General features: G+C 50.4%; 1 protein-coding gene across 2 annotated transcripts in view; it reads left to right on the forward strand.

Annotated features, from left to right (window-relative positions):
- Positions 1–27,886, forward strand: part of CCDC12 (coiled-coil domain containing 12) — a 47,663-nt gene that overhangs the window by 14,453 nt on the left and 5,324 nt on the right. For both annotated transcript variants that reach the window (XM_012720599.1, XM_004676236.2), the window contains exons 2-3: positions 13,994–14,061; positions 27,352–27,431. In XM_012720599.1, the coding sequence (XP_012576053.1) occupies positions 13,994–14,061; positions 27,352–27,431 (148 nt within the window). The remainder of the gene's footprint in view (positions 1–13,993; positions 14,062–27,351; positions 27,432–27,886) is intronic.

Below are 27,886 nucleotides of genomic sequence, written 5' to 3' on the forward strand. Positions count from 1 at the left end.
CTCACACATATACACAAACTCCAACCTTTCCACAAGTATACCCTCTCCATACCCACAAACCCTCCAAACCTTGAGCCCCCTTCCCACTAGACAAACTCATAGCAGCTGGGAGTGTGGAACGGGTTGTTTCTAAGCTGTTGCAGAGATCTGGGAAACCCCATATTTGAGCTTGATGTAACTCAGTCATGCCTGGACCTCCTCCTTCCAAGGCCCTTCCGTTCCTTAATCTTGGTGCCCTGGCTTCTTGGTTTTGTTTTGGAGGGAAGCAACAGCTTGTACACTTGAAAGAATTCCAAGAGGCAAAACAGTTGCTGTGGTAACGACACCCTGTAGGGAGTAAAATCCACACTCAAGGGCTATTTTGATTCTGGACTCCAAAGAACTGCTCTGTCTAGAGAAAATGTGAGCAGCTGGAGCAGCAAACATTTGTCCTTTCAAGGGCAACACTGTTCCCCTCCCGCCCCCCCCCCCCCCACACACACATTGTGTTCAGGGCAGGGCTCCAGAGTACTGCTAGATTTCTTGCAAGGTAACTTGAATCCTAAAGAAAGCACGCTTGTGTGTTTGATACCTGGGAAAAGAAAGAAGAAGTCTTCTGGTGAAAGCAGAACTTTCCTACCCCTGGTCTGGGAGCTTGTGACTCAGACCAGTTGTGTCTCTTTAGGGAGTGAGAGTGAGTGCTGAGCTCTTTGAGCAGGAGTGAGTTACCCAGCCCAACAGCCCAACAGCCACTCACACTCGGTGCAGACATTTGAAGGGCTGGGGCTGCGTCCATGAGGCCTCGAGCACAGAGCACCTGGGTTTGGCCCAACGGCTCCACTGTGTGCCAGCAGTCCTCATTTGGTCTGTGGGTGCTGCTGCAGGCTGGGGGGTGCATTAGCTGTGTGCATCAAAGGGAGGGCTTGCAGCAGGGTGGGGTAGTGGGGCTGACTCTTGTACACAGTAGGTTTCATGGAGGAGGGAACTTCCGAGCCCAGTGATTTACTTACCCTGATTTATCTCATTTGTTGGCTTATGAATCAGTTCCCATTTGGACTCTGTCTCAGGCTGCATAATTCTTAACCGAGAGCCTGGCCTGCTGGAGGTGATGAGAAATCTCTTGAGGAGGGATTGAGTGAAGGGGGGGGGCGGTGGCAGCTGTTTGAAGGCATGAGATAAGAGAGGGAGGCAGGAGACCTAGGGATGGGCTGAATTTGGGGAGCTTCCCTAGCCCACCAAATCCTTGCACACTGTAGCTAGCTCCTTCTGACTTGGACTCCAGTATTCCACTTGCACATAGGGTCTGCCTTCTAAGCTGTGGTCAGCTCAAGGGCGTAGACTGGGTCTTTCCGATAACACCATTGACGTGGAGGCCTGGAGGCCGAGCTGGGTGAGCTGAGGGAAGAGGTAGTGCCTGGAGGGCTTTGTTTCTGTGTGACCCTTTTGGGCAGTGGTTGGGGGAAATGGGTAGCCCTCGCCAGTGGGATTTCATGGGCCTCACGTTGAGGGGCAGGAGAGACTGGGCTCCCGCTCTTCATGATGATGACACCTACAGTTCTAGGCTGACTGGTGCCAGCCACAGTACAGCGCGTTCACTCCTTCACCTGACACCCCGCAGTGGTTGAGGAAAGTGCAGCTCTGAGAACCCAAAGAACCCTCAGGTCCCACATATCAGGGGTTGCTCCTGCTGTGGTTCTGCCTTCTCCGCCTTTCTTTTAGCTGAGCATATGGTTTAAACGGATACACTTTGCTTCCAAAGGAAATACGTGTAGGTGAGGTTGTTGAAGCAGTCTCACCCCCCTGCAAATAAATGTGCCAGTTCTGACTTGTAATTTAAATTTGATTTTAATTAGGATTTTATCACTTGTAGATCACACCAGAAAGGAGACAGCTGTCTTACCTCTACTTCTACTCAGGCTGTGACACTGTGAGAAGCAGCTGATCAGAGGTTAAAATAGCTTCTTGTCTCCTAGGAACTTCAGCACACTTTGTTGTTCTCTGAACCTCTCATTTGCTTGGGGATTGACTTGTAAAGAATTTGCTCTTCTGACTGGTGCCAGCGTTGTGACCCTGTACAATTTCTGTGACCCTGTCTTGATGTTGGGATGGAGGGATGGGGCAATGGACCGTAGTCAGTAAACACCTTGACTTGCTTACATGGGCAGTTGACATTTGTGAGGGGCTTTGTGTGTGGGGTGCTGGGATCAGGCTTATAGAATACTTTATATCCTGAGCCCAGCTGCTCCATTTGTAAACTGGGCATCCAGTTACCTGCAGATAGCTGAGTTGTGGAACCTAAGGTAACTTTGAGCCCCTAAAGTGCTACACACAGAAATTCCTCACTTTGAGTTGTCTGTAGGGTCTTAGGGGAAGGACATTTAGCCAAAGCAGGTCCTCACCTAACATAGTTTTGTCAAACACAGGTCTTCACCTAACATAGTTTTGTCAAACAGTGGATTTTCTTTCAGTATCAAAGTTAAAACGAAGTGAGGTTGAGTGAAATAAAGCTGTGCTGTGCTCTGTGCCTAGGTTATGGCTATAAGTGGCCCTGTGGAGTCAGAGTACTTAGTTGTAAGTACCCAGAATCTTTACTAGTTGCTTGGTTTGTCTTTTGGGCTGCAAACCTCCAACATAGGCCCTATATTTCACCGGAAAAATGGCTTTTTGAGGAAATCACTACTGCCTTCATCCTAGATGCGGTAGGCAGGCAGTCCCAAGCGCAATCATGTGCATCTGTGGCCAGAGAGAAGTCTGTGGTGCTGCCCGCTCCCCCAGGCTGGGCACTTCAGCTTCTGTGGTATGGCTGGCTCTGCCACAAGGCTCAAGGTGAAGCCTTCCCAGAGGGAGGGGCCAGATGGGCAAGTCCATGCACTGACAGGGGAACTCAAGCGCTTGTGACCCTTTCCGCATGGTCCAAACTGGCCAGCTGCTAGCAGTCAAGAGATCTGAGGGCTAACCCTTGCTTCTGCCCTTCTCTTGCTGCGCACTTTACCTGGGTCTCTGGTGGCCCTCCAGGCGTGGGTGTTGTATGGGTGATTTCTCTGTTTCTTCTCATCCTTCTGTGTCTGGTGACCACAGCAGTTCTTAGGCTGCTTGCCGCAGCCTCATGTAGGTCACGTTCTCACCTGGTTGCCTCTGTAATGGAAAGGTTGGATCTGAGAGGCTCCTCAGTTGGGCTTTGTGGTAGAATCATGGCCTGGAAATGGGTAGACTTGAGAAACATTCAGATTCCCAGGTCTTATTCTGAAAGATTCTGCTTTGTTAAGTTCTATTTATAACACATTCCTAGTCCATCCTGTACCAGATGATATCTAAGGCCTTTGCATCCCTAACTTTTCTCATTTGGTCTTAGGATAGACCTGGTCACACTTCTCTGGTTTTGCAGAGGAAGTGGAAAACCTCAGTTTAAATGCTGACTGATCTTTTAACTGCGAGCCATTGAGTAAGTTCCCAACTTGCTGAGCCTTATCTTTTAGATAGGATACCTGACCCCAAGGTAATCTTGGTGCCAGAGGCCCTGAGCCCAGGAGAGTGAATGCCAGGGCTTGCGGCACTGCATAGCCCTGTGGATGGCTGTCCCTCCAGATGGATTCAGAGACAGCTGCCCTCTGTCACCCTGGGCATAAGGTGGCTCTCTGGACCCATATCTGACTTGTTTTTATTTTGCCTTGACTAGTGACCTTTTCTTTCTGGTCCTTTTGGAATGTGCTTTATAAATAATGTTCTAATCACATGGTTGCCAGCCCATTCCCTGTCCTCCATCTTTTGCTGCATGGTCTGGCCTACTGATAGGCTTCCCAAGCTGGCTCCTCCTTCCCGTACCCCTATGCACCTTCAGATCTCTCCCTGTCCAGGGACCGAGGGTTCAGCTCAGCACACCCGCACTTTCCAGTTCCTCCACTCCCTGTCCTGCTTCTTTGCACGAATGTTCTCTCTTCCCTCCCCAGGCAGCCTGCTTGTCCTCAGCTGATGAACTCAGGTTTCCCCTTCCCAGCTGTTAGTCACCTGGCCCTCCACGCTCCATATTCCAAGGAACCCAGGAACTCACTGTGGACACGTGTGGTTACTGCCTGTTTCTGTCTGCCTCCCTGCCACCTGCTCTTGCCTTCCCTGGAGCAGCAGTCATGGCTTAGTCACCTTTTTGTCTGCCAGAAGACAAGACTTAGAGACTGTAAATATTTAAATGAAAAAATGAAGCAAGTGGACAGGTACATGGATCGGGGAGTTGGCTCAGCTGAGATTTCCTCAGGGCAAAGCAGATTTGCCCTTTGAGAAGATTCTAGGGGTTGATTTAAAGGACTGAAGGCTGTAGCACTGCCAGCAAGGTGAATTTCACCATGCATGAAGTCTCTTAAAATAATGAAGTCTCCAAAATCTTTTGTTCAGGCCTGGACTGGGGTTCTCCACAGGGAAAAGAGCTGCATATTTTAGTTGGTCTCAAGCTTTAAATACACCAGCTGTGTGATGTGGATAACAGGAACCCTGATGTGGTCCTGTTGGTGGCTGCCAGGGAACTGCTTTAGGGTCCAGCATTGGTGTCAGACACATGTGCCAAGGGTGAATGGAAAGTAGAAGGGGGTCGATTTTGGGGGCTGCTCTCTGAAGCGTTCAGGCCTTTGCTGGCTATTTGCATCAGATCCAAGGTGGTGAGCACACAGTAGATAAGGGCCCTCTTCCTCCTGTCTCGCCACCTGCCAGCCAGAGCTCATGTGCTGAGGGGACGCCTGTTTGCTTTTCAGCCTGCTTGCTCTGGACGAGGTTAGACAGCAGCTGCATGTCCTCAGGCCCAGATTCTGGGTGACTGTTTCATTGCTCACCACTGGCAACTTGGCACTCAAGCCTGATGACTCTGATTGTCCACTGCAAAGTGATGAAAAGCAGGTTCCAAGCCATCCCCCACTATCAAAAGGGGTTTCTTTTACTAGGGCAGTGGGCTTCCAAGCTTCATAGACCTGATCATTGCCTTTGGGAATCGTTCTTGTTCCACCTGTGAGCTCAGCTTGGTGAAGGCCTAGTGGTTGAGTTTTCACAACCTGAATGGGGAAAATGTTTGGTCGGACTGGAGTGCGCAGGACCACCAGTGCTTCCGCTGGTTTGGCTACTGGCCCTGTCCCAGAGGGACACTCATGCGTACAGACCTGTCTGCCGTCCTCACCCCCAGCAAAGCTGGTGCTTTTGTTTTTGTTTTAAGCTTTAGAATGGCATAGACATTGGCTGGTTTGTGTCAGGCCTTAGCGTCAACTACGGTTTCCTGCTTTCCCGTTGAGCCAGGGGAATCTGTTTCTAGTGAGCGTACAGTGCGGACAGTGCAAGATAACTGGGTTCCTGTAGCCCCATTTGCCTTAATATCATTTTATTATCAAATCAGCTTGACGGCACAGTAAAAGGAAATGGAAAGCATACACCCCAAGGCAGTGCTGTGGGCCTGTGAAGGCTTTGGGCGTCGTATGTGCAGTGCCACACCGGTTGTGTGTGGGACCCTGTGTGTGTTCTTGCCAACAGTGCTGTTTCAGTGACTGTCTAGTATCTGACTGTGCCACAGTTTGACTCTTGTCAAAGTTCCAGTTCTTCCTATTGTGAGAAACAGCTTTAAGAACACTTCTGTGTGTGTTGAGCTTTTATCTCTTTTCCGGAATTTGAGCTCCTGACCCAGAAATGGTCATATCTGGGACTCCTGATAATTGGTCTCGTGTGTCTGAATGACACCAGGGAGAAATGTCAGTCACCACCCATACATTTGGAGTGGGGACTGGAGTAGGACCCGAGTAAAAGGCTGGGTTCTCCAGGAAATGGCTGGGTGTAGAGCCCCCTACCCTGTGGGTCTGGCAGCCCTGTTGTGTGACTCTGGGTGGGTTACTTCATGGCATTGACCTCCGTTTTTCTCATCTGAGAGGAGGAAGTGGTCCCAGCCTTAAAAGATAGTTTCCTGTCTCTGTATTTATTCAGAGTTGGTCTAGCCTGCTGTATGTGCCAGGTCCTGGGGATCAATGAGCTTCCAGTCTAGGAGGGAAGACACTGACAGTCAAAATTTGAGTTACCACCAGAGGACCTGCTTGGGAAGAACTACCCTTCTGCTAAAAAGTGGGTATAACCTACACAGCCAGGGGAAAATGCTGAGGCCACCGTCCCTGACTCCTGCCATGGAGTTTTGTGGTGTGCAGAATGCAGGTTTCTCTGGGGACACCCCACAGATGTGGTGCCTGTTTTTCCAGCTTCAGACCTCTTGTCACTCATCCCTGAGGAAATTCTTAATTTTGAGCTTCATTTTAAAAATTAAAATTGTCATCTGCAGAAACTTGGCAAAAATAAGGAAGCATTATCAGAAAAGGCTAGTACCTCCCCACATAGAAGACATCCCAGATATAGAGGTATCTCTGCTGGTTGGTTAACACTATTGGGCCTTCCATTTCTAGGTCTGGCTGTGCCCTGGGTCCTGGATAGCTGTTCAATGTGTTGTGCCTCCCAGAACTCAACTGACTAACTGCTTACTTGGTTTTTTGGGAGGGGGGTCAGGACAGAGTTGGGGGTTTGAGAACAGAGGGAACATCTGGTTTCCCAGGAGGAAGCAGCAAGAGCCGGCATTCAAGTCAGGACCATTTCTGATGGACAGTAAGGCTCAGAATGCCCATGATGCAATAGCAGGCTATTTCCCATGGCAGGTGACCCTATCATCTACACCGTGGACCCAAGTTAGTTTGTTCAATCCTTGGATGCTGACCTGAAGTAGCACTAGCCCCATTTTATTTATTTAATAAATATTTTTTTCATTATTATTCATTTTGTACATTTTTTTCATCTCAGTCAAAATCTCCATGTACTTCCCACCACCACTTCACCCATGTGCCATCACCACAGTCCCATATGCTCTTTCCACCCCAGTTTTGATCTTCTTCTCTCCTCCCCTGTAGAATGTCTCTAGTTTATAGTTGTTAACTGATGTTCTTTTTTCACTTTATTACAATTACTATATATTAAAAAATTACTGTATACACACACACATACATTATATACATACATTCATACACAGACATATATGTACTACCCCCCCGCCTTGATTCCTTACACTCCTGCTATGAATGAAACCATCCAGTATTTTTCTTTTTCTTTCTGGCTTATTTCACTAAGCATGATCTTTTCCAGTTCCATCCATGTTGCCACAAATGGCATGAGTTTATCTTTTTTGATTGCTGAGTAACATTCCATTGTGTATATATACCACATCCTCTTGATCCAATCATCTATTTTTGGGCATTTGGGTTGATTCTTTCCTATTGTAAATAGGGCAGCAATAAACATAGGGGTGCAGGTGTCTTTTTGAGTTTTTGTGTCCTTTGTGTAGATAACTAGGAGTAGAATGGCTAGATCATATGGAAGCTCCATGTTTGGCAGTTTCAGAAACCTCCACACAGCTTTCCATAGTGGTTGTACCAGTTTGCATTCCTACCAGCTGTGTAGGAGAGTTCCATGGACAAGTGTCTTTGTAGCTCATCTGGCTATTTTTTGATGGGGTTGTTCACTTTATATTTGTTGAGTTTCATCAGCTTTTTGTACATCTTTGTTATCAGTCCTTTTTCATTTGTATTATGTACGAAAATTTCCTCCCATTCAGTGGGAGTCTCTTTTGCTGTACAGAAGCTCTTCAATTTGATGTGTAGTCCTAGCTGTTAATACTTTCTTTCACAATCCTTGCTTTGAGTGATGTATCTTTAAAGATGTTACTGAGGTGTATGTTTTCACCAATATTTTCTAACATATATATTTTATGGTTTCAGGTCTTTAGTCCATTCTGAGTTGGTTTTTGATCCCAAGAGTTTCAAGTACCTTTATCATGAATGGATGCTGGACTTTGTCAAATGCTTTCTCTGCATCTATTGATATGATCATGTGGTTTTTAGTTGTTGTTGATGTGTTGGATTACATAATTGATTTTTGAATGTTGAACAATCCTTGTACCCCTGGGAAAAATCCCACTTGGTCATAGTGGATTGTTTTTTTGATGCGTTGTTAGATTCTATTAGCTAGGATTTTACTTAGGATTTTTGCATCAGTGTTCACTAGAGAGATTGGCTTGTAGTTTTCTTTTTGTGTTGTCCTTGTTTGGTTTTGGTATTAGTGTAATGGTGGCTTCATAAAATGTGGTTGGTAGTATTACTTCTTCCTCAAGTTTTTGAAAGAGTTTGTGTAGGACAGGCACTAGTTCATTTCTGAACGTTTGGTAAAATTCATTTGTAAAGCTGTCTCGTCCTGGGCTTTTGTTTTTGGGGAGAGATTTAAGACTATCAATTTCACTGCTTGTAATTGCCAGCCCCACTTTAACAGGGGAGGAAGCAGAGTCTCAGAGAGGCCCTGCAGGTTGCCTGCGTTCCTACTGCTGGTAAACAGCCGAGTCAGGAGTCACCTGCTGTCTGTCCATCTAGTCCTATTGCCCAGGACTTTCTGCACACGACAGTGCCCCCTTGAGGGAAGGACTGGCCGGAGACTGGACAGTCCATGGCTGTTCTAGACTGGCTGCCTATGAAGGAAAGAGACTGGTCTTCACCCTGTTCTCAGCATGACTTTCTGAGGACTTCTTTCCAGTGCTTCTGTCCTTGGAAGCACTGGAAAGAGCCCTCTGAAGCTTGGGCGCCCTCCCTATGCTCTGCTCCCTCTGCTGCCCTTCCCCTTTCCACCCCTGCTGCCACGCAGCCTGTGAGGTGCGGACAGGTAGTACTTCCCTCGGAGAACCTACCAGACACCTTACGTGTCACCCACAGTACTTCCCTTTCTCCCATTTTATTGTTGACACCTTCCCTTTCCTCTTCTGAGTCATTGGTCCCTTGAGAATCTGAAGAATCCTTCCGAAAAAATATCTTTTTCACATCTGGCTTGTGTGTGTCTGCTCACTTACCTCTGGAATCCTGAGTCCCCACCCTGTTCTGCGAGAGACTCAGTGTCTGCTTACTTGCTGGAGGGATTTTCTTCTGCTTCGTTTGATCATGGCTGGCTCCCCAGTTGCATGTGTGGCAAGGACAGGGCCAGAGTTGGCTTGGCGTTAGCCACCCTCACTCTGCCTCATGGAGGACGGCAGAGCCTGGTGGGTTAGAAATTGTCTCAGCCTAGAAATGGGTTATAGTTGGGGGGGCCCACCTGCCTCTGCTAAGTGGGCCCTCTTCTCCACTGCCAAGGATACCTTGATAGACACTGGATCTTTGGCCTTTGTCTGCATCAGTGGCCTTCATCAGACTAAGTATCAGGCCTCAATCCCCTCTGTCTGGAAACCACTGCACTCTTTTTCTTTGACCCTAAGTGCTGCCACCTTTTTTGTTGAAAGTGCATTCATTCTCCCATTGAGTCACAGTCAGAACCTCAGTTGTCTCTGGCCCCTCCCTGTGCCCCACAGCTTTCAGAAGGCACCCCCTTGTTCTGTCCCCCTGTCACTGCCCTAGTTCCTGCCCTTATCTCCAGTCCTTATCTCTGGCTTGCTTATTGTTCTTCCAGCCTCTGGCCCCTGGCACTTTGTCCCCTCTTTTTTTCCCCTTTCTTCTCCCTTCCCCCCCCCCCCCACACACACACCTTGAAGGAATGTCTGTGCCCATGGAAAAGTTATGATTCTCAGTTAACCTCAGCCTCTGGGATATTAGATCTCCCCCCAGTCACCTCCCCTGCCCAACTCTGAGTCTGAATCTTGGTGAAGCACTGAACTGAGAATCAGTTCTGTGTCCTCCACACAGATTGTCTGACACATCTGAAGTCTTGCGAAGCAGATTTATAAGGCTGCTGTCTGCTCCTGGGATTGCAGAGAACACAGGACGAGAGTGATGAAAGTGAAAGCTTATCATGTCTTCTGCAGATGCACGCTGTGTGGGCCCGTGACCTCTGCCCCAGCCCAGCTCTTCCTGCCCCTCAGCTCTTCCTTGTCCCCTCCAGCTACAGGCATGTCTTCTTTTCCCTCCCTTGTCATTTCATTCATGTAAAGAGCCATGATGTTAGTATGGCTGCTTTTGTTTTCAAAAATGAGGAAACAAGGCTAGACATTTTGAAAAACTTGCCCAAGGTCACATAACAGGGCTGAATTGAGCCTGACTGCCAGTTGTGTCCTGGCCTGAGCCCACGTGGCTCTGTGTTGTGCCTGCTTTCTGTACTGTGTCCAGACTGTGGGGACAGACAGGTTAGATGAGTACTTGTGCTCCACAAACTCCTCCTGCCGAGCAGACAGAGTGGGCACATGGGCCAGGTGGTCCCAGCAGGAAGCTGAGTACCTGGGGCCCACTTTGGGGATCGCTGTCAGCCCAGGAGAATCAGTATGGCCCCTCCCACCCCCTCGACTGTCTCTGGGCAGTTTCTGCAGCCAGGCGTGGTGGCGCTTAGCCCAGTGCTATCACTGCATCTTCAGGGTGAGTCAGGCTTCAGGTGACTGCCCTACCCCTCAAGTGCCCTGGGAGTGCAACTCCAGCCAGCCACTGCCGCACCCCACAGGAAGTCCCTTCGCAGCCCCACCACTAGGCTGTTCTGGCTCTGAGGACAGCAGCAGGCTGGAGTTGTGAAACTTCCAGGTTTGCCTTCACTTCTAGCCCCTTCCTGTTCTCCCCCTGTCTTCCCTAGGTCTTTGTGCCCATCTGTCTTTGACTTTTCTTTACCCCAGTAAAGGAAAGGCTCAGACGGGGGGGCCACCTAGGGTTCTGGGTGTTGTTCTCTCTCCAACATGCACAGAATTATCATTTGCATTATATAAGGCCTACTCAGAGCGAATGAGGCATCTTTGCCCAGCATTGGGAAATGTTTTTGTGCTGTTTCCTCTGCCCCCCACCTAGTTCCTGTTGGGTCCCCAACTGCTTCAGTGTAGTCTTATGGTGGAGGAACCTAGATCAGGAGTTGGAATGTCTGCTCACCCTTGACGGCCTCCCTTACTCCGCTGAAGAGAGCCCCGGCAGCGCTAGCGGGAGGGGGTTGCTGTGCTTCCGGCCTGTACTGTACTCCTGCGTCAGCCACAGCCAGGCTGCCCCTGCCTCTGTGGAGTAGAAGGGGGGCTGGCAGGCTGGGGTAGAGGGGAATGGCCCCAGGCTGGGTGGTGGTGGGAACCCACAGGGGTAGTGATGATGAATAGCTGTTTGGGGAGGAGGAAAGGTGTGTGGGGGGAGGGGCAGGCAGCGGCAGGGTTTAAGGGCCTGGGTAGGTGAGTGTCTCTGGATTTCCTGGGGATGCTGCGCACCAGCACTCATGCTGCGTGTTCACAGGGCTGAGGCCAGACTGCTGCTGTGGTGACTCTGGGAGCACACTCCAGATCTGCAGGGTGGGGGTCACTGGAGAGGGGGCCAGGCTCAGCTGATTTGAGAAATTAAGTGCCCTCTTGATATACTATCTCATACCCCCCAGGGCAGGGGGATTCAGACCTGTAGCTACCACTGACAGGTTCTGGGACCTTGGCAAATCTTTTTCCTTTGCCTGACAGTCATTTTCCAGGGGTCCCTGGAGGTCGAGCCAAGGCGCTGGAAGGCAGTGGTCTCCCCCGGCCCCTGACTGTCTCTTTTGCTGGGGTTGGTCGTGAGGCTGGTTTGTACTTTCTGCCACCATCAAGGCGGTGAGGGGCATGCCTTGATCTAGGCCAGATTGGCCAAAAGGTATTTTCCATCTCAAGAATGCTCATTGGCCTGCTGAACTTAGCCGGAAGATTGGAGTCGGCCTCAACGCTCTGCTCCCACTGCCTGGTCTGTTATTTGTGCCCCTGCTCTTTGCGTAGCTTCCCAGGATGGGGTCATTCATGACCTCAAGCTGTCTGCAGAGCTGCAGCTGCACTCCTGCTACCACCTCCCCCTCCCCAACCAGGCCTCTGGGTAGTTTTTAAAATGTCACTTCTATAGTTGGGTGTTTTCCAACTTGTTAATGAGTAGCTTGGCCTTTGGGAGATCCTTGGATGTCTCTGGGACTCAGCAGCGGGCGGGTGGTAGCAGCAGTGGCTGCAATTCGCCCTTGCTCAAGGACTGGAAGAGGCATGGTATTTACAAAGGACTGGCTGCTGAAAGCTGTTTCTGAAGTCCCTACCATCTTCAAGCAACTGGCTTAGGTCAATCGCCCCTGTGGAAAGCAGCTTTCTGTGGGGCTGCCGTCAGCCTGCTTTGCTGCCTCTGTCCTCTTTCACCATGGGAGGCTCCTTTACCCTCTCCCCGTGGCCACCAGGGAATCTGGGAAGGAGCTTTTGGTCTGAATGCCCAGCTTCTGGTTTACTTAATCAGCTAGCATGGAGGGGTGCTTGTGTCAGTTGGGCCTCTGTGGAAAGTCCCACCATGCCCCAGCAGCCCTGGGGGCCATGTGGAGACCTAACTTGTTTCTTATGTAGAAGTTTGTACTCTGCCATCTCTTCCCTCTTCGGTCATCACCAGGTGAATGTCTCTGTGTCCCAGGATCTTTCTGCCCAGCGAATCAGCAGGCCCTTGGGGACATACTGTGGACCTTACTCCAGCAGATCCTCCCGTTGCCAGACCCTCTGTGATGGCCCATTTGCCTTGACAGCCTGGCATCCATCTTCCACCCTGACTGCTTCTTCAGCCACTTGCAGTGTTTTCAGGCCATACCCCACCTCTGCTGGAGCTATACTCTCCTCCAGGGTGACCCTTGATATCCAGTCTCCCCAGCCAGCAGCACCCCAGTTCTGTAGGATGTCTCCCACCCAGCTGACAGAATCATGTTGACTTCATGTAGCTGCTGTCACTTTTTCCTACTGCCTCATCCCCATGAAACCCAACTGCCCTGGGATGACAGAGCGAAAGGGCAGTTAACCTATTCATCCCGTAAAAGCCTTTTTCAGAACCAGGCCTCCTGCTCAGTTTTGGTGATCTCCCCCATAGGTGTGAGGCCAAGGAATGGTGGGGTCTGGTTGTTCTCAGTGTCTCCATTGTGAACACCAGCAGGAAGTGACTCATAAAACAAATGTCATTCACAGGGAGGCTGATGTCAGTGGCAAAAACAAAATTCTAGGAGATAGTACAAGTAATTTTTTTCCTTACAGTGTGTATGTCAGTTCCAGCTCATTCTGCCCAGCTTCCCGGGGCTTACAGACATCTCCTCAGAACAATGTTCCAGTGAGAGTGATAGGCAGGTCACTGGCAGTAGTGCAGTGCACATTGGCATCCTCTGGTGGTCTGGCCATGGCATCTAGGGAGAGCCTGGAGCCTCTTCCCATGAACCAAGTGTGTGGTCACTCATTTGAGGGCACATATGTGTGCACCTCGTTTACCTGTTTGTTCTCAGGGCAGTAACCAGGTAGGAAGGGGGAAAACCCAGGAAGGCATTTTCCACTGCAGGTAGAAGCAGCGTGGTGGTGCCTTGTTGTGGTCCCTGGTGCACCCAGTGGATAAACACCCCTGTGTCAAGGTGCAGAACATGATTCCTCTAGACTTAGAGGGATTTGGGACATGGTGGGAGGTGGTGGTGGGTGGCATGAGGAAGACAAAAGAACCAGACTTAGAAGAAAAGTTTCCTATGGAAACTTCCAATCAGTTCCCCTTCCCTCTGTTACCCTGAGTACTTGGCAAGAGTGAACCTTTTTATAAGCTTGGTCCTAATGTGAGTTCAGCTGTAAAGGGGACCAAACAGATATTTCTGGAGGGGCCTCTGGCCTGGAGGGAGAACTGGGAGGCCGAAGCTGGTGGCTGCTGCTTCTGACAGTCTCTCCCAGTTAGGTGAGTGGTTCATCCAGTAGCTAGTGGCCTGCCCGCATGAGCCCTCTTGGCCCTGACTAAATTAGCTTTTTACCACCTAAAACCTGCCATCTCTTCCTGCTAGTATTCCTTGAGGCCTACCCTGGGCCTGGGGTGGGGCCAAGGAATTAATTCTGCCAGGGCAATCGAGTGGCTGGCATGAGGCTCAGCCTCTCTCCCGTCAGTTGCAGTAGGCAGGCACCCTGTTTGGAGCTGGCATGCCCCGTGATGCCCGACAGGGTTTTTGACTCCTGGCTTGCCTGCACTTGGTCAGCCACTGTGCCGTGGACCTGGAGTAGGGATGTTTATCTGAGCAGCTGGTTTTCTTCTTTCCTCTGAAGGACAAAGAAGATGGGGAGCCAAAGACCAAGCAGCTCAGAGAAGGAGAGGAAGAAGGCGAGAAGCACAGGTAATGGCTGACACCCCTCTGCCCAGCAAGCTCCACCACACCTGCTGGCTTCCAGGACCTCCCAGCTCTGCTTCCCAGTCTCTACCAGGTCACTTCTCCCCTGTGGGCCTCTGTTCAGACCTGACATTCTCTCCCCTCTCCCTCCTTGGAGCCCTGTGCCTTCGCTGCCATTGGTCAGCTGTTATTTTCTTCCGAACCTTCCCATCATTTCATCAATAGCCTAAACACTATGCATGACGTGGTTCTAAGCACCTGCCAGATCACGTTCAGACTCCTCACTGGGTGTGCCATGCTCTACCTGGATCAGCCACTCTGTTCCAGCCTCCTCTGGTTCCCCTGACCCACCCCTGGCCACTCAGTGCTTCCTGAACATACCTGTTTATGCTGTCCTTCCAGCCAGGAATTCCTTCTCCTCTCTTCTCTGTTTCTTACATGTCTTCATGGCAAGCTCAGCTCAGAGGACTCGGGTTTCTTTTGTGTTCGCACCCCACTCAGCAATTCATGTCAAGTATGTGTTTTACTTCACCAAATTCTGTCATCTGGTAGTGAGCTTCAGTTGCCTCATTGCCACTAGTTGGCTGTGGTTGCAGGCACGGTCTCCCCACTCCTTAATCTCCAGGGCTGGAACTTCTACAGTGCTACTTTGCCTCAAAAAATGCCCCACAAATGTCTGCAGAACTGAGGTGTAGTGAAGAGAGGAACTGGCAGTTGGTCCCAGGCGGTCAGAGGAAACTTCTGGGCCCACAGTTCAGGGCTCTTGTGCCCTCAACCCATGCCTGGCCCTGAGGGTCATGAGGTGACTGGAGAGCTCCTCTTAGGATCAGGCTTGGTGCCTGTGTGACAGGTGACCGTGATGTCCTCTCCTGAGTCATACCCTCAGGCCTGTGGTCTGTGCAGACTCCAGTTCTCCTGGGGAAGCAGATCTGGATGCCTGGAGGGTAGGCAGTAGGAAGGGAGGGCTACTCTCTGGAAACAGCTGTGGGGGGGGGGGGCATGGGGTCAGGAAGGTCAGCAGGCCTTCGTGGTGCACAGTTCATTTGCCGTCAACCAGTGTGAGAGGAACCCTCTCCAGACACATCTTTGTTTTCTTATTTAGGAGCCCATTTCAAATAGGACTGGGCTTTATCTATTTTTTTTTTTTTTAAGATTTTTATTTATTGGGGTCCTCCCTGGTGGTGCAGCAGGTTAAAGCATAGCACTAAGAAGCTAAAGCCACTTCAGCATGAGTTCGATCCCGCCTGCCCCGGAGGAGATCCACATGGCGCAACAGGCCTCTCCTGTCCCACCAGCTGCTTCCCTCATCGGTGTACTTCATCGGTCTGCCTGTTCTGCTCCCCACTCTGTCTCTGATGAATCCTCTCACCGCCCCTGCTCCTTTGGCTTGTACCCCAGTTCTGTATGCATAAATAAATAAATCTTTAAAAAAATTTTTTATTTAAAGTGGGGAGCAGAACAGGCAGATCGACTGAAATACACTGCTGAGGGGAGCAGTGGGTGGGTCAGGAGAGGTCTGTCACACCATGTGGGTCACCCCCTGGCCGGGGATCAAACTCATGCTTCAGTGGCCCATTGTGCCAGGAGGGCCTGATTGGGCTTTTTCAAGACCACATGGCCGTGTGTATGTGTGTGAGTGTGTGACTCAACAGTTTACAAAACACATGTACACTGTGCTTACAGCAGCCCTGCAGAAAGAATCCTTGCCATCTCTCTGTGCTCGGAGACAGTAATAGCTCTGGTGATGCTAAATGGTGGTGCTAGAACCTTTGCCACCCTAGCACTGAGCTCTGTGCTTTTTTGTTGGGCCTTAGGCCCCTTCCTCATCCCCTTTCCCTCCGCCACCTCTGCCCCCAGCACCTCAGGAGACTGCCATCACTGGTGACAGAGAAATGTTCCTTTCTGGAGTGACCCCAGACTTGAGTAATTTGGGTGCCTGTATAGTTTCTCACGTTCTGTGGTAACTGTGGATAGACTCTTTGGGTTTTCTTCTGGTTTGTTCTTAGATCTGCAGTCACTGACAGACTAAAGCTTTGTCCCAGTTTCTAAACTGTCTCTGCTTGCAGGAAGGTGCTTTCTCTGACCCTCCTCCTTCATGAGAAAAGAGAAGGGTCACTGGTTAGCAGGCATGTGGCTGGGCCACACAGTGGAGGACTTGGAATGTGACAATGTGATTAAACCTGAGATGGGGTTGAGTGGAAGAAAGAGCAGGCTTCTGAAGTGAGCTGGAGCGGCAGAGTGAGACGCGCGTGTGTTCTTCAGGCAACGAGTACTGCTTGCCTGATTTCCAGTGGGCAACATTCCGAGAGGTAGCAGCGGACAAACACAGCCCTTCCCTGCGTGGAGCTGATACTCTCCAGTGGGATCAGACTGTTAACAAATCACCAAGTGTGTGGAAGTTGTCAGCGCTGTAAAGTGGAGGTGGCAGAGTGTAAGCATGCTCACAGGAATAACACCAGCTCGTGGCCTCAAAGTGCTGCTGGGGAAGCTGGGAGGAAACAGGAATAGAGAAAGATTTTAACCAGTTACAATATGTGATTTCTATAAAAGAAAAAAAAAAGAGGAGGAGACAGTCCTGTCTCAGATATGTTGCTTTTGTTGACTGAGGGGGAGATAAGTGTATGTGTGGTATTACTCTTTGAGTTCTTCCTGTGTCTACCTCATAATGAAAACAGTGTGAAAAAGAAAGTGAAGGATGTGCACTGTTCCTAGTTCCTGTGGGTGAGCTCAGGGTAAAAGGGTGCTGCTCACTAAGTCCTAACGGGCCCTTGCAGCAGAGCATGAGTCCCTTTGAAGGCCTTTACTGAGCCCATTGAGCTGGGCACAGTCAGGGCTTCTGCTTCTTTTCGCAAAGCAGCCCAGAGACCTGGCACACTAGGTACTGAATTGAGTTCTGACTCAGCACATTTTGTTCTGCTTTTCTCTGCTCTGGCCTCTCTTGAGGTAGTCAAGTGTGGACCTCAGTCTGGCTGGTAATCAGGAGCTTGACTTCTGGGTGGTACTTGGAGAGAATTGGGCAGGTGGACTTCCCTAAGCATCCCTAATGTGACAGGACCTGCTGTCACAGGGTTGGAAGGGAGCTGTGCTTTCACTCATGGCCCTCCAGGAAAAATGGACTTTCCCAGTTTTAACAGGTTAGGGACTGGCCTGGGTTATTCAAGCAGGCAGGGCAAAGCCTTGTTCCCTGCACCAGGGGGCCAGGCCCTAGTCTTTAGGGCCCAAGACTCGGGCATGGGCTTACCAGGAGGAAGCCAGTGGCAGCAGTCTGTCCATCCCAGAAAGATGGGCAGGAGGGTTCTCTCTTCATCTATACCCCATGTCTGGACCAGGGACTCCCAGCAAGATGGTAAAAGGAAAAGACTCCAGAGGGCCCCTAGGTCACAGCCCTTGCCACAGCCTCCTTTTTCAGTCACCATTGAGCATCTTGGCTTCCTCAGCTTCTGGGAGGTAAGAATAACCTGCTTCTGGCCAGGTTGAGACCAGGTGCCAGGCAGGAAGCACCAGCCCTTCTGAAGTGCCCTGAGAGGAGTGTGGTGCCCACTCACAGCTGCCTTCAGCTGCGGGCTGCAGGATAAGGCCTCATGAAGAACATGCCTCTTGAGAACATGCCTGCCCAGAGGGTAGGACTTGGGCAGCTGAGATCCAGGGGTGTGAACAGCTGTGTGAAAAGGCTCTGTGTAGCTTGGGGGGCAGGGAGCATGGATAGCTATCCCCCCACTTTCTTTCGTAAATACCAGCCTAGGCTTTATCAGGCCTCTGGAACAGAGGAGAAGAGTAATTAATTAATTGACTGATTATTTTTCAGAGGACATTAGTGTGAACTAGGCACCCTTGTGCAGGCCTGTGTCCAGTGCATTGATTGGTATCAACTAGTTTATCATGTGCTTTCTTTTATCCCAGACAGGTCTTAGGGAAATGAGTGTTGAGGCAGCAGCTCCCCAAAACATAGGCACTAGGCAAGTGGAGAGAATCCAGGATTTGGAAGCAGCTCCTAGTTTTGAGGTCAGGTCCTGCCAGCTATAGTTTTGTGACCCTGGCCAAACCACAGTGACTCTGTGAAGCTCACCTGAGTGTCTTCACTTGAAAAACAATAAACGTGCCTTAACTGTTCACTGGGCTAAGTGCTGAAGCTTTGGATAGAAGAAGACACTTTGAGGCCCTTTTGAGAGAGTCAGGATTTGAGACACACTGGGAAAGGTTAGAATTAACTTTTACATAGGGCCTGTGCTAACTTTGCAAGAAGGCCGGCGGTAGTTGGGAAAAGAGCGAGGTGGTTGGAGAGTAGAAATAAACATATGTGACCCAGAAATTAAAGGCTAGGAACCTCTTGGTGGCGCCTCCCTTACTTGGGACAATAGATCATTCTTTAGGAAATAAGATGAGTGGCGTCCTGTTGCAGATGCAGGTGTCTGGTGGGCTGGGGATACCATGGCCCGGTTTGCGGCGCAGGATGGGGTATCGGCAGCGCTGGCGGCAGGTGCCCAGGCCTCTCATTGCGCGGCCCAGCCGGCCGCCCTCACCTGCGCGCCTGCTCCTCTGCCCCAGGAGGCCCTTGCAGAACCTTACCTAGGCAGGTTCCTTTGTCTTTCTTTTTAAATTTTAGAATTGGCTTATTCATAGCTGTAAAAAGAGGTTTGCTGAGGCTTTTATTGGACATGTGTGGAGTCTATAGATCAAAATTCCTTTTAAAATTGTTTGTTACCCTGTTCAGGGTAAATTCCACCCCATCCCCATACAGCAGATCCCCACTGTGTAGACAGCCCCCAGCAAGCCAGTTCGCTCAGTCCAGGCTCTGTGCCCCTGCTGCTCCTCTGCCTTCTAGCCAACCTTCCCTCGTGGCTAACATGCAGGGTGTCCATGACTCATTTCTAACACAAACTCCTGCTTACCGCCCAGAAAGGATGTGAGTGGTGGCCCTGGAAAGAGATGATCATGTCCGCTGCTTTTGTTATTTTTAGGCCCACAGTCACTTCCTCCTGATAGCAGGTCGGCTGAGATGTGCAGTTGGGGCATGTCTAGGGTAGGGCTTGTGACTGACAGTCTTGGCCATCCTGTCAGGTGTTGCACGCCCTGTTGGGCATGGGGCGGGGGATCGTGTCTTGTTGGGTGCCTGAGCTGAACAAGCAAATCGCACACCCTCTGCCCCACAGGCACCTCCCTGCAGCTTTGGATCAGCATCTGCACCCAGTGAAGCAGTCAGTCAGGGACAGAGGTCCCCCTGAGGTAGGTCTCGGTTCCTGCTGAAGAAACTGGGCCACTAGCTTTTCTTCTGTGGGATGGAGAACAGGTTCTCCAACTCCATGTGGAGAGAGGCCCCACCCTAGAAGGCCCAGCCCAACCCTGGCTTGGCACCCAAAACCTGAAGGCTGGCAAATGCCATGCCTTCTCTCCAGTGAGAGTTGGGGCCCCACAATGGTGCCTGTGCACCAGGGCGCGCCCCAGCTCTGTGACGTCAGCTTGATTCGGCAAACATTGCTCCATTCTAGCGGTAACAACCCACACTTCCTGAGTTGTCTCACCTCGCTGCAGGCGCGGGGCTGTCCCAGCTGTGGGTAGTGTGGATGGTGGTGTGGATGACTCGTGCTGAGGCAGCAGCACAGAGAACTGTGACTGCCCTGTTTTTCCTGAGCCTGCTACTCAGGAATAACACAGGAATACAGAACATACAAGGAAGGTGGTGTGGGAAGCTGACTCACCTGTGACCAGGCTGGGCCTGGGGTGGGTTGGTGTACAGCCAGGTCCTTTCTTCATGGAAGAAGTCTGACCTTGTGTGTCATGATATTCAGTGCTTCCCTGGTTCTTCTCGCTAAATTGTCCTTCCTGTTTGGGGGGTAGGTGTGGTTACTGTGAGGTGAGGAAACCACAAGAAACAGCAGTGAGGTGACTTGTCTAAGAGCCCTAGCTGAGGGAGTGGAGCTGGCACTGTGACCCTGTCAACTCTCCTCTTCCCCCCAAGTCCCTGCCCCTCCCTATCTGGTGTACAGCCTGGGTAGAGGGCAGCTGAGCTCACCAGGCCCATAATTGGGCAGCAGTCATCTCGTCCTCTGCTTGCAAGCTCCCACGGCCTGGTTCTGTTCTGTCGCCTTTCCTCTAGTGCTGCCTCCCCGGTAGGCAGCAGACAGACGCTATGGCCTTTGTCCTGCATGTGCCCTCTTGGCTGGGGCCTGAGGGGTCAGAGATGCCAGGCAATTGTGTGGTAAAAGTAGGAGAGTCTCTCTGGCAGCCTGCAACAGTTTGTCCTCAGGGCACCCTGGTGGCAGTGACCACCCTCTATCTCTCCTGAGTGGTGTCTGTGGGACACCACTCTGTGGGGGGCCACCCTCTGGACCCCTGGCAGCCAGTGTGGCCAGTCCAGGTCTCATCTTGTGGGCCCTTGTGGGTGGGTACCCATCATAAACTACATCCCTCTTCTTTTAAAATTTAAATTGAAGCTCAAAGTACAAAAATGCCAGATTCCTTTTAGTAATAGAGAACTTAGAAAATACAAATATCTGTGTATATCCTGCTGTGTGGCAGCACTTTTCACAAGCCATATATATAGATTGCTAATGGAATTCTCTAAGCTCTACTAGCTTAGCGAATGCCACAATTTATTTTTTAGTCTTTGATTTTTTTTGATATATCAACTTTCTAATTCTTTCAGTGTTTAACTGCTCCGCATTTTCAGTTGAACTGGGGGGAAAGCACAGCCTGTCAATTTAGAGAACTCAGGCTGGGCCTGCAGTCTTGGGTGGGAGTAGGGCAGATCACATGACCCGAACTTGCTGGCAGCACCAGCTGGGCAGGGTCTGACTTAGCTAATGCCTGTCCTTGCCTTGAACAGTTCTGGCTGTTTCTGCACCATCCGGGGGGCTGTGTACTTGGCACTCTCGGGGCTGACACAGCTGGGTGCCCTGGTGCAACCAGAATTCTCTGTCTTGGTGGGGTTCCCATGTGGCTTTTACCCCCAGCTGACTCTGGCTCTTCTGGTCTCTCTGTTTTTAGGTAAAGGCATGATCACATTATTTCAAAAGCTTCTTCTGCCTTTAACATCTGTGACCCAGTATGATTTGGGGGACTAAGGTAGGGTCTGGCTCTAGCAGAGCTGAGAGGAGTGGGGAGGAGTTTCATAGACGGTCTTGTATGCAAACTTTGGGGCTGGAGGGATGAAAGAGGGCCCAGCATGATTTCTTTTCCTCAAGAAAACTTGAGACCAAGAGTACTGGCTGAGACACCTGTGACCCTGGTCAGGACCCTGCTTCTGCCACCCCAGTCACCTTGTTGGGCAGTCTTTGCCGTGACCGCTGGGCTCCAGTCCAGTGCAGGGAGCTGGGATGAGAGCCCATCTGAAGACCAGAGTTTGGATTCTCTCTCTCTCAGAGAACTCGGGTACACCCATGAGTCTCTCCGGCCAGTTTTCCACATCTAGAAAGTGTCAGTAACTACCTCCCTCATGTTGAAGGATTGTCCTGGAAAGCAGGTTGTGTTCCTGCTGAGAAGGAAGTGATGTTATCCTGTTCATTTTTGTCTTTGGGGTGTGCAACAGGATATCAAGGGTAGAGGGTGCTGACGCTCCCACCCCTTTGCCTGAAACCCTCTAGCCACCTTTTCTGTGTGAGGTTTTGATGTCCTGTCCTCCAGCTAACCTGCATCTTCTCTGTATGTCAAGAGGACAGGAAGCCTGGGGAGGGCTGTGTGGATGGAGGCGATGGCTGGATAGAGTGGGAGGAGCTTTTATTGCCTTAAATTATTGCCATCCCCAGAGTGAAGTCAGTTGCCCTTCTGAAGGAAAGCTGGAGGACAGTGTCCTCCAGCCAAGAGTGGGAAGTCACTGGGTTCTTTAGTAGTTTTATTTACTGTTAAGCCAGCATCCAAGTGTCCTTTACCAAACAAAAACATCCCTCCACAGCTCGTATATTTCTGTGTTTCCAGCTTGATCTTGTATTTGACCTATAGTAAAAGTTACAGACTTTTTTTAAAAAAATATTTATTTATAAATAAATAACTGGGGTACAGGCCAGAGGTGCAGGGGTGGTGAGAGGATTCACCAGAGACAGAGGGGAGAGCAGAATAGGCCGACTGATGAAGTACACTGCTGAGGGGAGCAGTTGGCAGGTCAGTAGAGTTCTGCTGCGCCATGTGGGCGTTTGGGGCAGGGCTGTGGTATCTCCAGCCATTGTGGCTCCCAGGAGTCTTGCAGCCTGTGGTGGACTTCACTCTCCCCAAGGTCTGCTGCTGTGTGGGAGCCTTACACCAACTCTTTCTTGGGTTGCCTGGGAGGCGGGGCATGGGAAGGAGGTTGGATGGGAAGGAAGGACGAGTGACTAGGTCGGGAGGGCCTTGTTCTCAGGAGCCATGCTATGTGAAATGGTCCAGTTCTGGCCTCTATCCAAGGGTCCAGAGCAGAGGGGTGAGTGTAGAGTGGCCCCAAGACAAATAGGATGAGAAGAGGAGCTAATGTTCCAAAGATTTAGGGCTGATAGCATGAAAGAGTGGGCCTAGTGGGCCAGGAACTAGAAAGGGTTGGACTAGATAATCCGGGAGCTTTCTTTTGCTTTGGCATTCTAAAATTCTGTTTCTGAACTTCATATTTTATAGAGAATACCAACTTTCTCCATCCTCTTCCCCTTACTCAAATTATGGAAGGTATAAACAAAATACTGGGAGGTGTGATTTCTTGGGGAACTCCCTGCCTAGCCCATGACTGATACTCTGATGGCTTGGAGGAAGATCTGGCAGTCACTGGACCTGCCCAGTCACTTGACAGTTCTCTCCCAGATACTCAGGGAGAAAATGGTGAAGAGAAAAAGGAAAGGGAAGTTTCCATTAGGAGACTCAGCAGCATGTGAACTTGGGCATCGCTCTGTTGCTTTGACACAAAAACAGTGGATGTCACTTAGGAGTTGGCTGCTCTGACCCAGACACACCCCTGCTCTCTCCGAATCCCCTGGGCACAATTTGCTGTTTCCTGTGTCATCCCCCCAAGTGGTAAAAGGCCTAGAGAGCACCAGCCTACTCATGAAGCTCTAGTCCAAGTACCCTCCCTGGAATTCCGTTATCCATTAGTGATGGTTGGAGGCATGTATACGCCCTGCCTTTCCCAGATCTGCTGGGCGCTAGTGCTGGAGCTGGGTGTCTAGGACCTTGCAGGGCAGGGCTTGCAGGAGACGTAGTCCTCAAGTGGCCATGTGCTTGGTGGCTGCTGCATAGAGGAAGAGAGACAAAGAGAGGGCATAGGAGAGTAATCAGCTGTGCCTTGGGATTGGTGGGGGCCTTTGGGGAAGGGGAGAGGCCACATGTGCAATGCCACCTCATTGAACTGGCTTTTGAAGCTTGGCAGACAGGAAAGTGTGTAGCAAACAGGGCTGGCAGTGACCCAGGGGACATTTGATTAGAAATCAGATTGTAGGAACCCTTGAGGGCTGAGGGATGAGGCCGGTTCTGGGTTTAGACTTGTTTGGGGACACTGGAGCCCTAGGTCGGAGGGAGTGAGAATGTGGGAGAGACAGCATGGCTCAACTCAGACAGTGGCTGCCTACATGACGGGGGCTGTGGGCGGTCCCGGTGTTTGGTTGCAAAGGACAAGACATAGAAGGCAGTGGCTTCTCTGGCTTTGACCTGAGATAATTCTCCTCCAGTCTAAAGCACTCCATTTCGTATTTCTCGAGCAGATTCTGATGGCTTATTTTCCTAACTTCTCTTTGTCTGGAAAAGTCCTTGAGGCTTTGTTATCTAGGCTTATGAATCTGGTGTGGCATTAAATTTACTTTCAGTACTTTCACTATATCCTTTTTGTCTTAGAATTTCCATTCTTTCTGTTGATAGCTGTCCGTTTTAGTTTCTCATTGAAGGTTGGATGTGTTTATCTAATTTGAGAGTCTTGTTTATTTAGTAGTTTGATAGTGATTTGCTTAGGTATATGTTTCTTTCCTTTGGAGTTCACAGTGTTTTTTTATGGTCAGATATTTTTCATCAATGTAAAATTTTCAGCCTTTATCTCTTTAAATATTGCTTCTGGGACTACACATATTAGATCTTTTCACTATGTTCCATGTGTCTCATAGAATAGTCTGTATATTTTTAAAATATTTATTTATTTATGCATACAGAACTGGGGTATAGGCCAGAGGTGCAGGGGTGGTGAGAGGATTCAGCAGAGACAGAGTGGGGAGCAGAACTGGCCAACTGTGAAGTACACGGCTGAGGGGAGCAGCGGGCAGGTCCGGAGAGGTCTGCCGTGCCATGTGAATCACCTCCAGGGCTGGGAATCAAACTCATACTGAAGTGGCTTTAGCTTCTTAGTGCTGTGCTTTAAACCCACTGCGCCACTAGGGAGGATCCAGAATATTCTGTATTTTTATGTTTTTTTGTATTTTCTAACTTTGTTTCCTTGGGATATTTTTTGGTCTATTTTGTAATTCACTAATCCTTTAACTGTACCCAAACTGCTGTTGAACCCATTTACTGAGTTCTTGATTTTAGTTATATTTTCAGTTACAGAATTTCTATTTTATTAAGTCTTACATTTTTAGATTCTTAGGTGGAGTTCACCTTGGGGTCTGACTCCCTGAACCTTAGTTAATTTCAGTTGTTTCACATTTATTTCATTTGTGATCATATATTTCCTTTGTATGTATTTTTTCTCATGACTATAACTGAATCCTGGATATTGTATGTTAAAAGTCCTGGGGAAAACTTGAAGTTCCTGGGTAGTTTATTCTCCTCCAGAGAACTCATTGCAGCTGCTGGCAGTCAGTGCGAGTAGGAGAGGGCCTTCACCTACCTTTCCGGGGTGATGAAGAAAGCGGCTTCCTCGTACCAGTTGCCCTGTGCCCACGCAAAGCTGTGTTTCAGCTCAGTGCACCCCGCTCTGAGGATGGGGTCGTGGGACGGAAGGCACGACAGAAGGCCTGCGGGTTTACCGGATCCTGCTCCTTGGCTGCTTTGTTTCTTTGGCCCCATGAAATTGCCGTGAACTCTGCTTGAAAATACACACTTTTTTGTTTCGTTTTGTTTTAAATATAATGGTTTATTTTTACACCTTTTTGTGCATTTTTCCTTCTCAGCTGTAATCCCCATGGGCTTCCCATCACCAAATCAGCCATGTGCCATCAGCATAGTACAGTGCATTTCACTCTCCCCACTGTTTTTGATCCCATTCCCCACTCCACCCCATAAAATGTCTCTGGTATATGGCTGTTCATTATTATTATTTTCTTGCCTGGTCTGTTACACTCCTGCTATGAGTGAAACCATCCAGTAAAACACACATGTTTTAAGGGAGAACAGGGGTCAGTCTCATCTGGTCCCAATTCTCTTTCTGATTGCAGTGTCTCAAATCCTCATGGCCTGTATACCGCTCCATGGCCAACAAAATAGATTTTTAAAACTGTCTTGGTCCTCCCTGGTGGTGCAGCATTTTAAGGGGCAGCACTGCAAGCACTGCAAGCTCGCCACAGCTGCTTCAGAGAGAGGTGCAGACCTCTCCTGACCCGCCCGCTGCTCCCCTCAGCAGTGTACTTTATCACTCCGCCTTTTCTGCTCCCCACTCTGTGATGAATCCTCTCACCGCCCCTGCACCTCTGGCCTGTACCCCAGTTCTATATGCATACGTAAATAAATATTTAAACAAACAAACAAAAAAACAACTGGATCTCTTGTCCTTGTTGCTTTTCCCGCTTCAGTTGTTTTTGGGGTGCAGGGGTAGGGGGTGATCCATGGTCTGGTATTAGTGAGAGCAAGCCTGGGAGTAGAACCCAGTGCCCCGTGACCTCACCCAAAGATTCTTGCCCTTTGGCGGTGAGGGAACTGGGGTGAGAGGGGCGTTAACTGGACATTCGTGAGGGCAGTCTCCTCATAGGCTCAGGGGAGGACCATGACCCTGGCTTCCCAGGGCGGACACACCCAGAATAGCTTCCTTGTTTATGGATGTGGAAACCAAGGCCCAGAGCTGGACAGTCCCTCAGTGATGGACTCAGTTGTTCTTGACTGCCTGACTGGTGCTCAGTTCTGGGGGGGCAAGGCACATTGGGCACCAGGGCTGCTGGGGATGCTGTCCCCAGCCCAAGCTGCTCTTTCCTCTTCATGCTGCTCTGGCCCTCCCTGTTCCCTGTTCTGTCCTTTCATTCTGCTTCTAAAATCTGGGCAGTGGCGGGGGCTGAAGAGGTGGATATTTCCTCTACGAGTGCTGGGTACAGTTCCAGCAGATTTTTTCTCCTACTGATTCTCTCAGAATCCTGCGCCTGTTTCCGAGAATGACAAATTGTTTTCTTTCTTCTCACTAGTCCTTGCCGTTTTCATCCCACACCCTGTTTCTCTTCTGCTTTTCTCCCAACCTTCTTGGGAACTAAAATCAGCGCACCAAACCACGCTCCACTTTCTCTGCGGCTTGGGACCTGCTGATTACCACCATGCCTGACATGAGCCCGCAGGGAGTGGCAGTGGGTGGGTGTCCCACTCCTTAGAGGAGGCAGGCCCTGCGTCGGTGCAGTTGGTCTCCTTTCCACGGCAGTGCTGGGCCCTGGGGGCCATGGGCCTCAGGGCCTGGGCAGCGGGGAAGAAGCTAGTATGTGAGCGGGGGCTGGGGGCAAGTGGAAGTTAAGACTGCTGCCACTAGTTAGCTGTGTGGCCACAGACCTCTGCCACTCATTTTGATAAGCTCATCTGTTCGGGCTGGGAAGTCTGCAATACTTTTGTCAGACACAGAGATAGATGACAGATGACTGGCTGCGGGAAACTTCCTGTTGTGAGAATGTTCCCTTTCCTGGAGGCCCAGGCTTCTGAGGGACCAGCAGACCTTAGAAAGGTCTTAGGAAAGGAGGTGGACCGAGAAGGAGGCAGGCTTGAGGCACATTGGCTTTCTCCTTTAGGAGGAACTCGGCCCAGAAGTTTTCACCCTGGCTTGGAATTGCATCTTGCTTGGTCTCAGCTACTCCAAGCACTGCTGTGTGACTTTATGAAAATGGAACAGTCTGGTTCTGAGTTTCCTTACCTGTCAAATGGAGGTGTCCCAGGAGAGATGTCCAGTGAATGCTCCCTGGGCATCCCTGGCCAGCTCTGGAGATGCACTTACAATGCAGGCAGGACCTTGGAAGAATAGCCAGCGCTGAGACTCAGCCAGGGGCTAAGACTGAGGGGGGCCAGAGATTGACTGGCCCAGTGATGCTTCTGGTTTGGTGCTTTCCCTCTTCACCAGGCTGTCTCTAGAGAGACCAGAGGAAGATCTGGAAGATGTGCTGTTACCAGTCTCACCTGCAAGTGTGTGAAGTGAGACTGTGTTTCACACTCCATTTCTGCTTGTTCTCTCTGCTCTCATAGGGAACTTAGGCTGCGAAACTATGTTCCAGAGGATGAGGACCTGAAGAGGAGGAGGGTGCCCCAGGCCAAGCCAGTTGCAGGTAGGTGGGCTGCGCTCCTCTGCCTCTGCTCTGAAGGCACTTCAGTTGCCTCCACCTTGGGAGGTGGTGCCCACTCTTGGAGAACAGCTGGCAGTGTCAGGGCTGGGGGTTGGGCCTCTGGGATCTTCCGTCACCATCTCTAGGTCTGCCGTGCCTGCTCTACCCTGTTTACACCCTGACCTGGAGTTTTCCCTGGGGCCTCCAGTGAGGGAAAGGGCCACATCCCTTCAGAGGTCCTCTCTAGGCGGAGAGGTAGAAGTGGCCCAGTTGTAGCTCCCTTTTGCCCTTGGGGGTTCAGAGTGAAAGACCCCAATGAGGGTTGATCTACCAGGGCTCAGAGAGCCTTGGGCAGGCAGATGCCGGGCAGTGTCTGAGCACAGAGAAGTGCTCTCGCTGGTGGAGCAGGGGTTCCCACCCAGGCTCACCATAATGTGGGGGGCAGGGCAGCAGCCAGG

Source organism: Condylura cristata, unplaced genomic scaffold (assembly GCF_000260355.1).
Source record: "Condylura cristata isolate star-nosed mole 26May11 unplaced genomic scaffold, ConCri1.0 scaffold00004, whole genome shotgun sequence".
In the NCBI taxonomy this organism is placed as follows: Eukaryota; Metazoa; Chordata; class Mammalia; order Eulipotyphla; family Talpidae; genus Condylura; species Condylura cristata.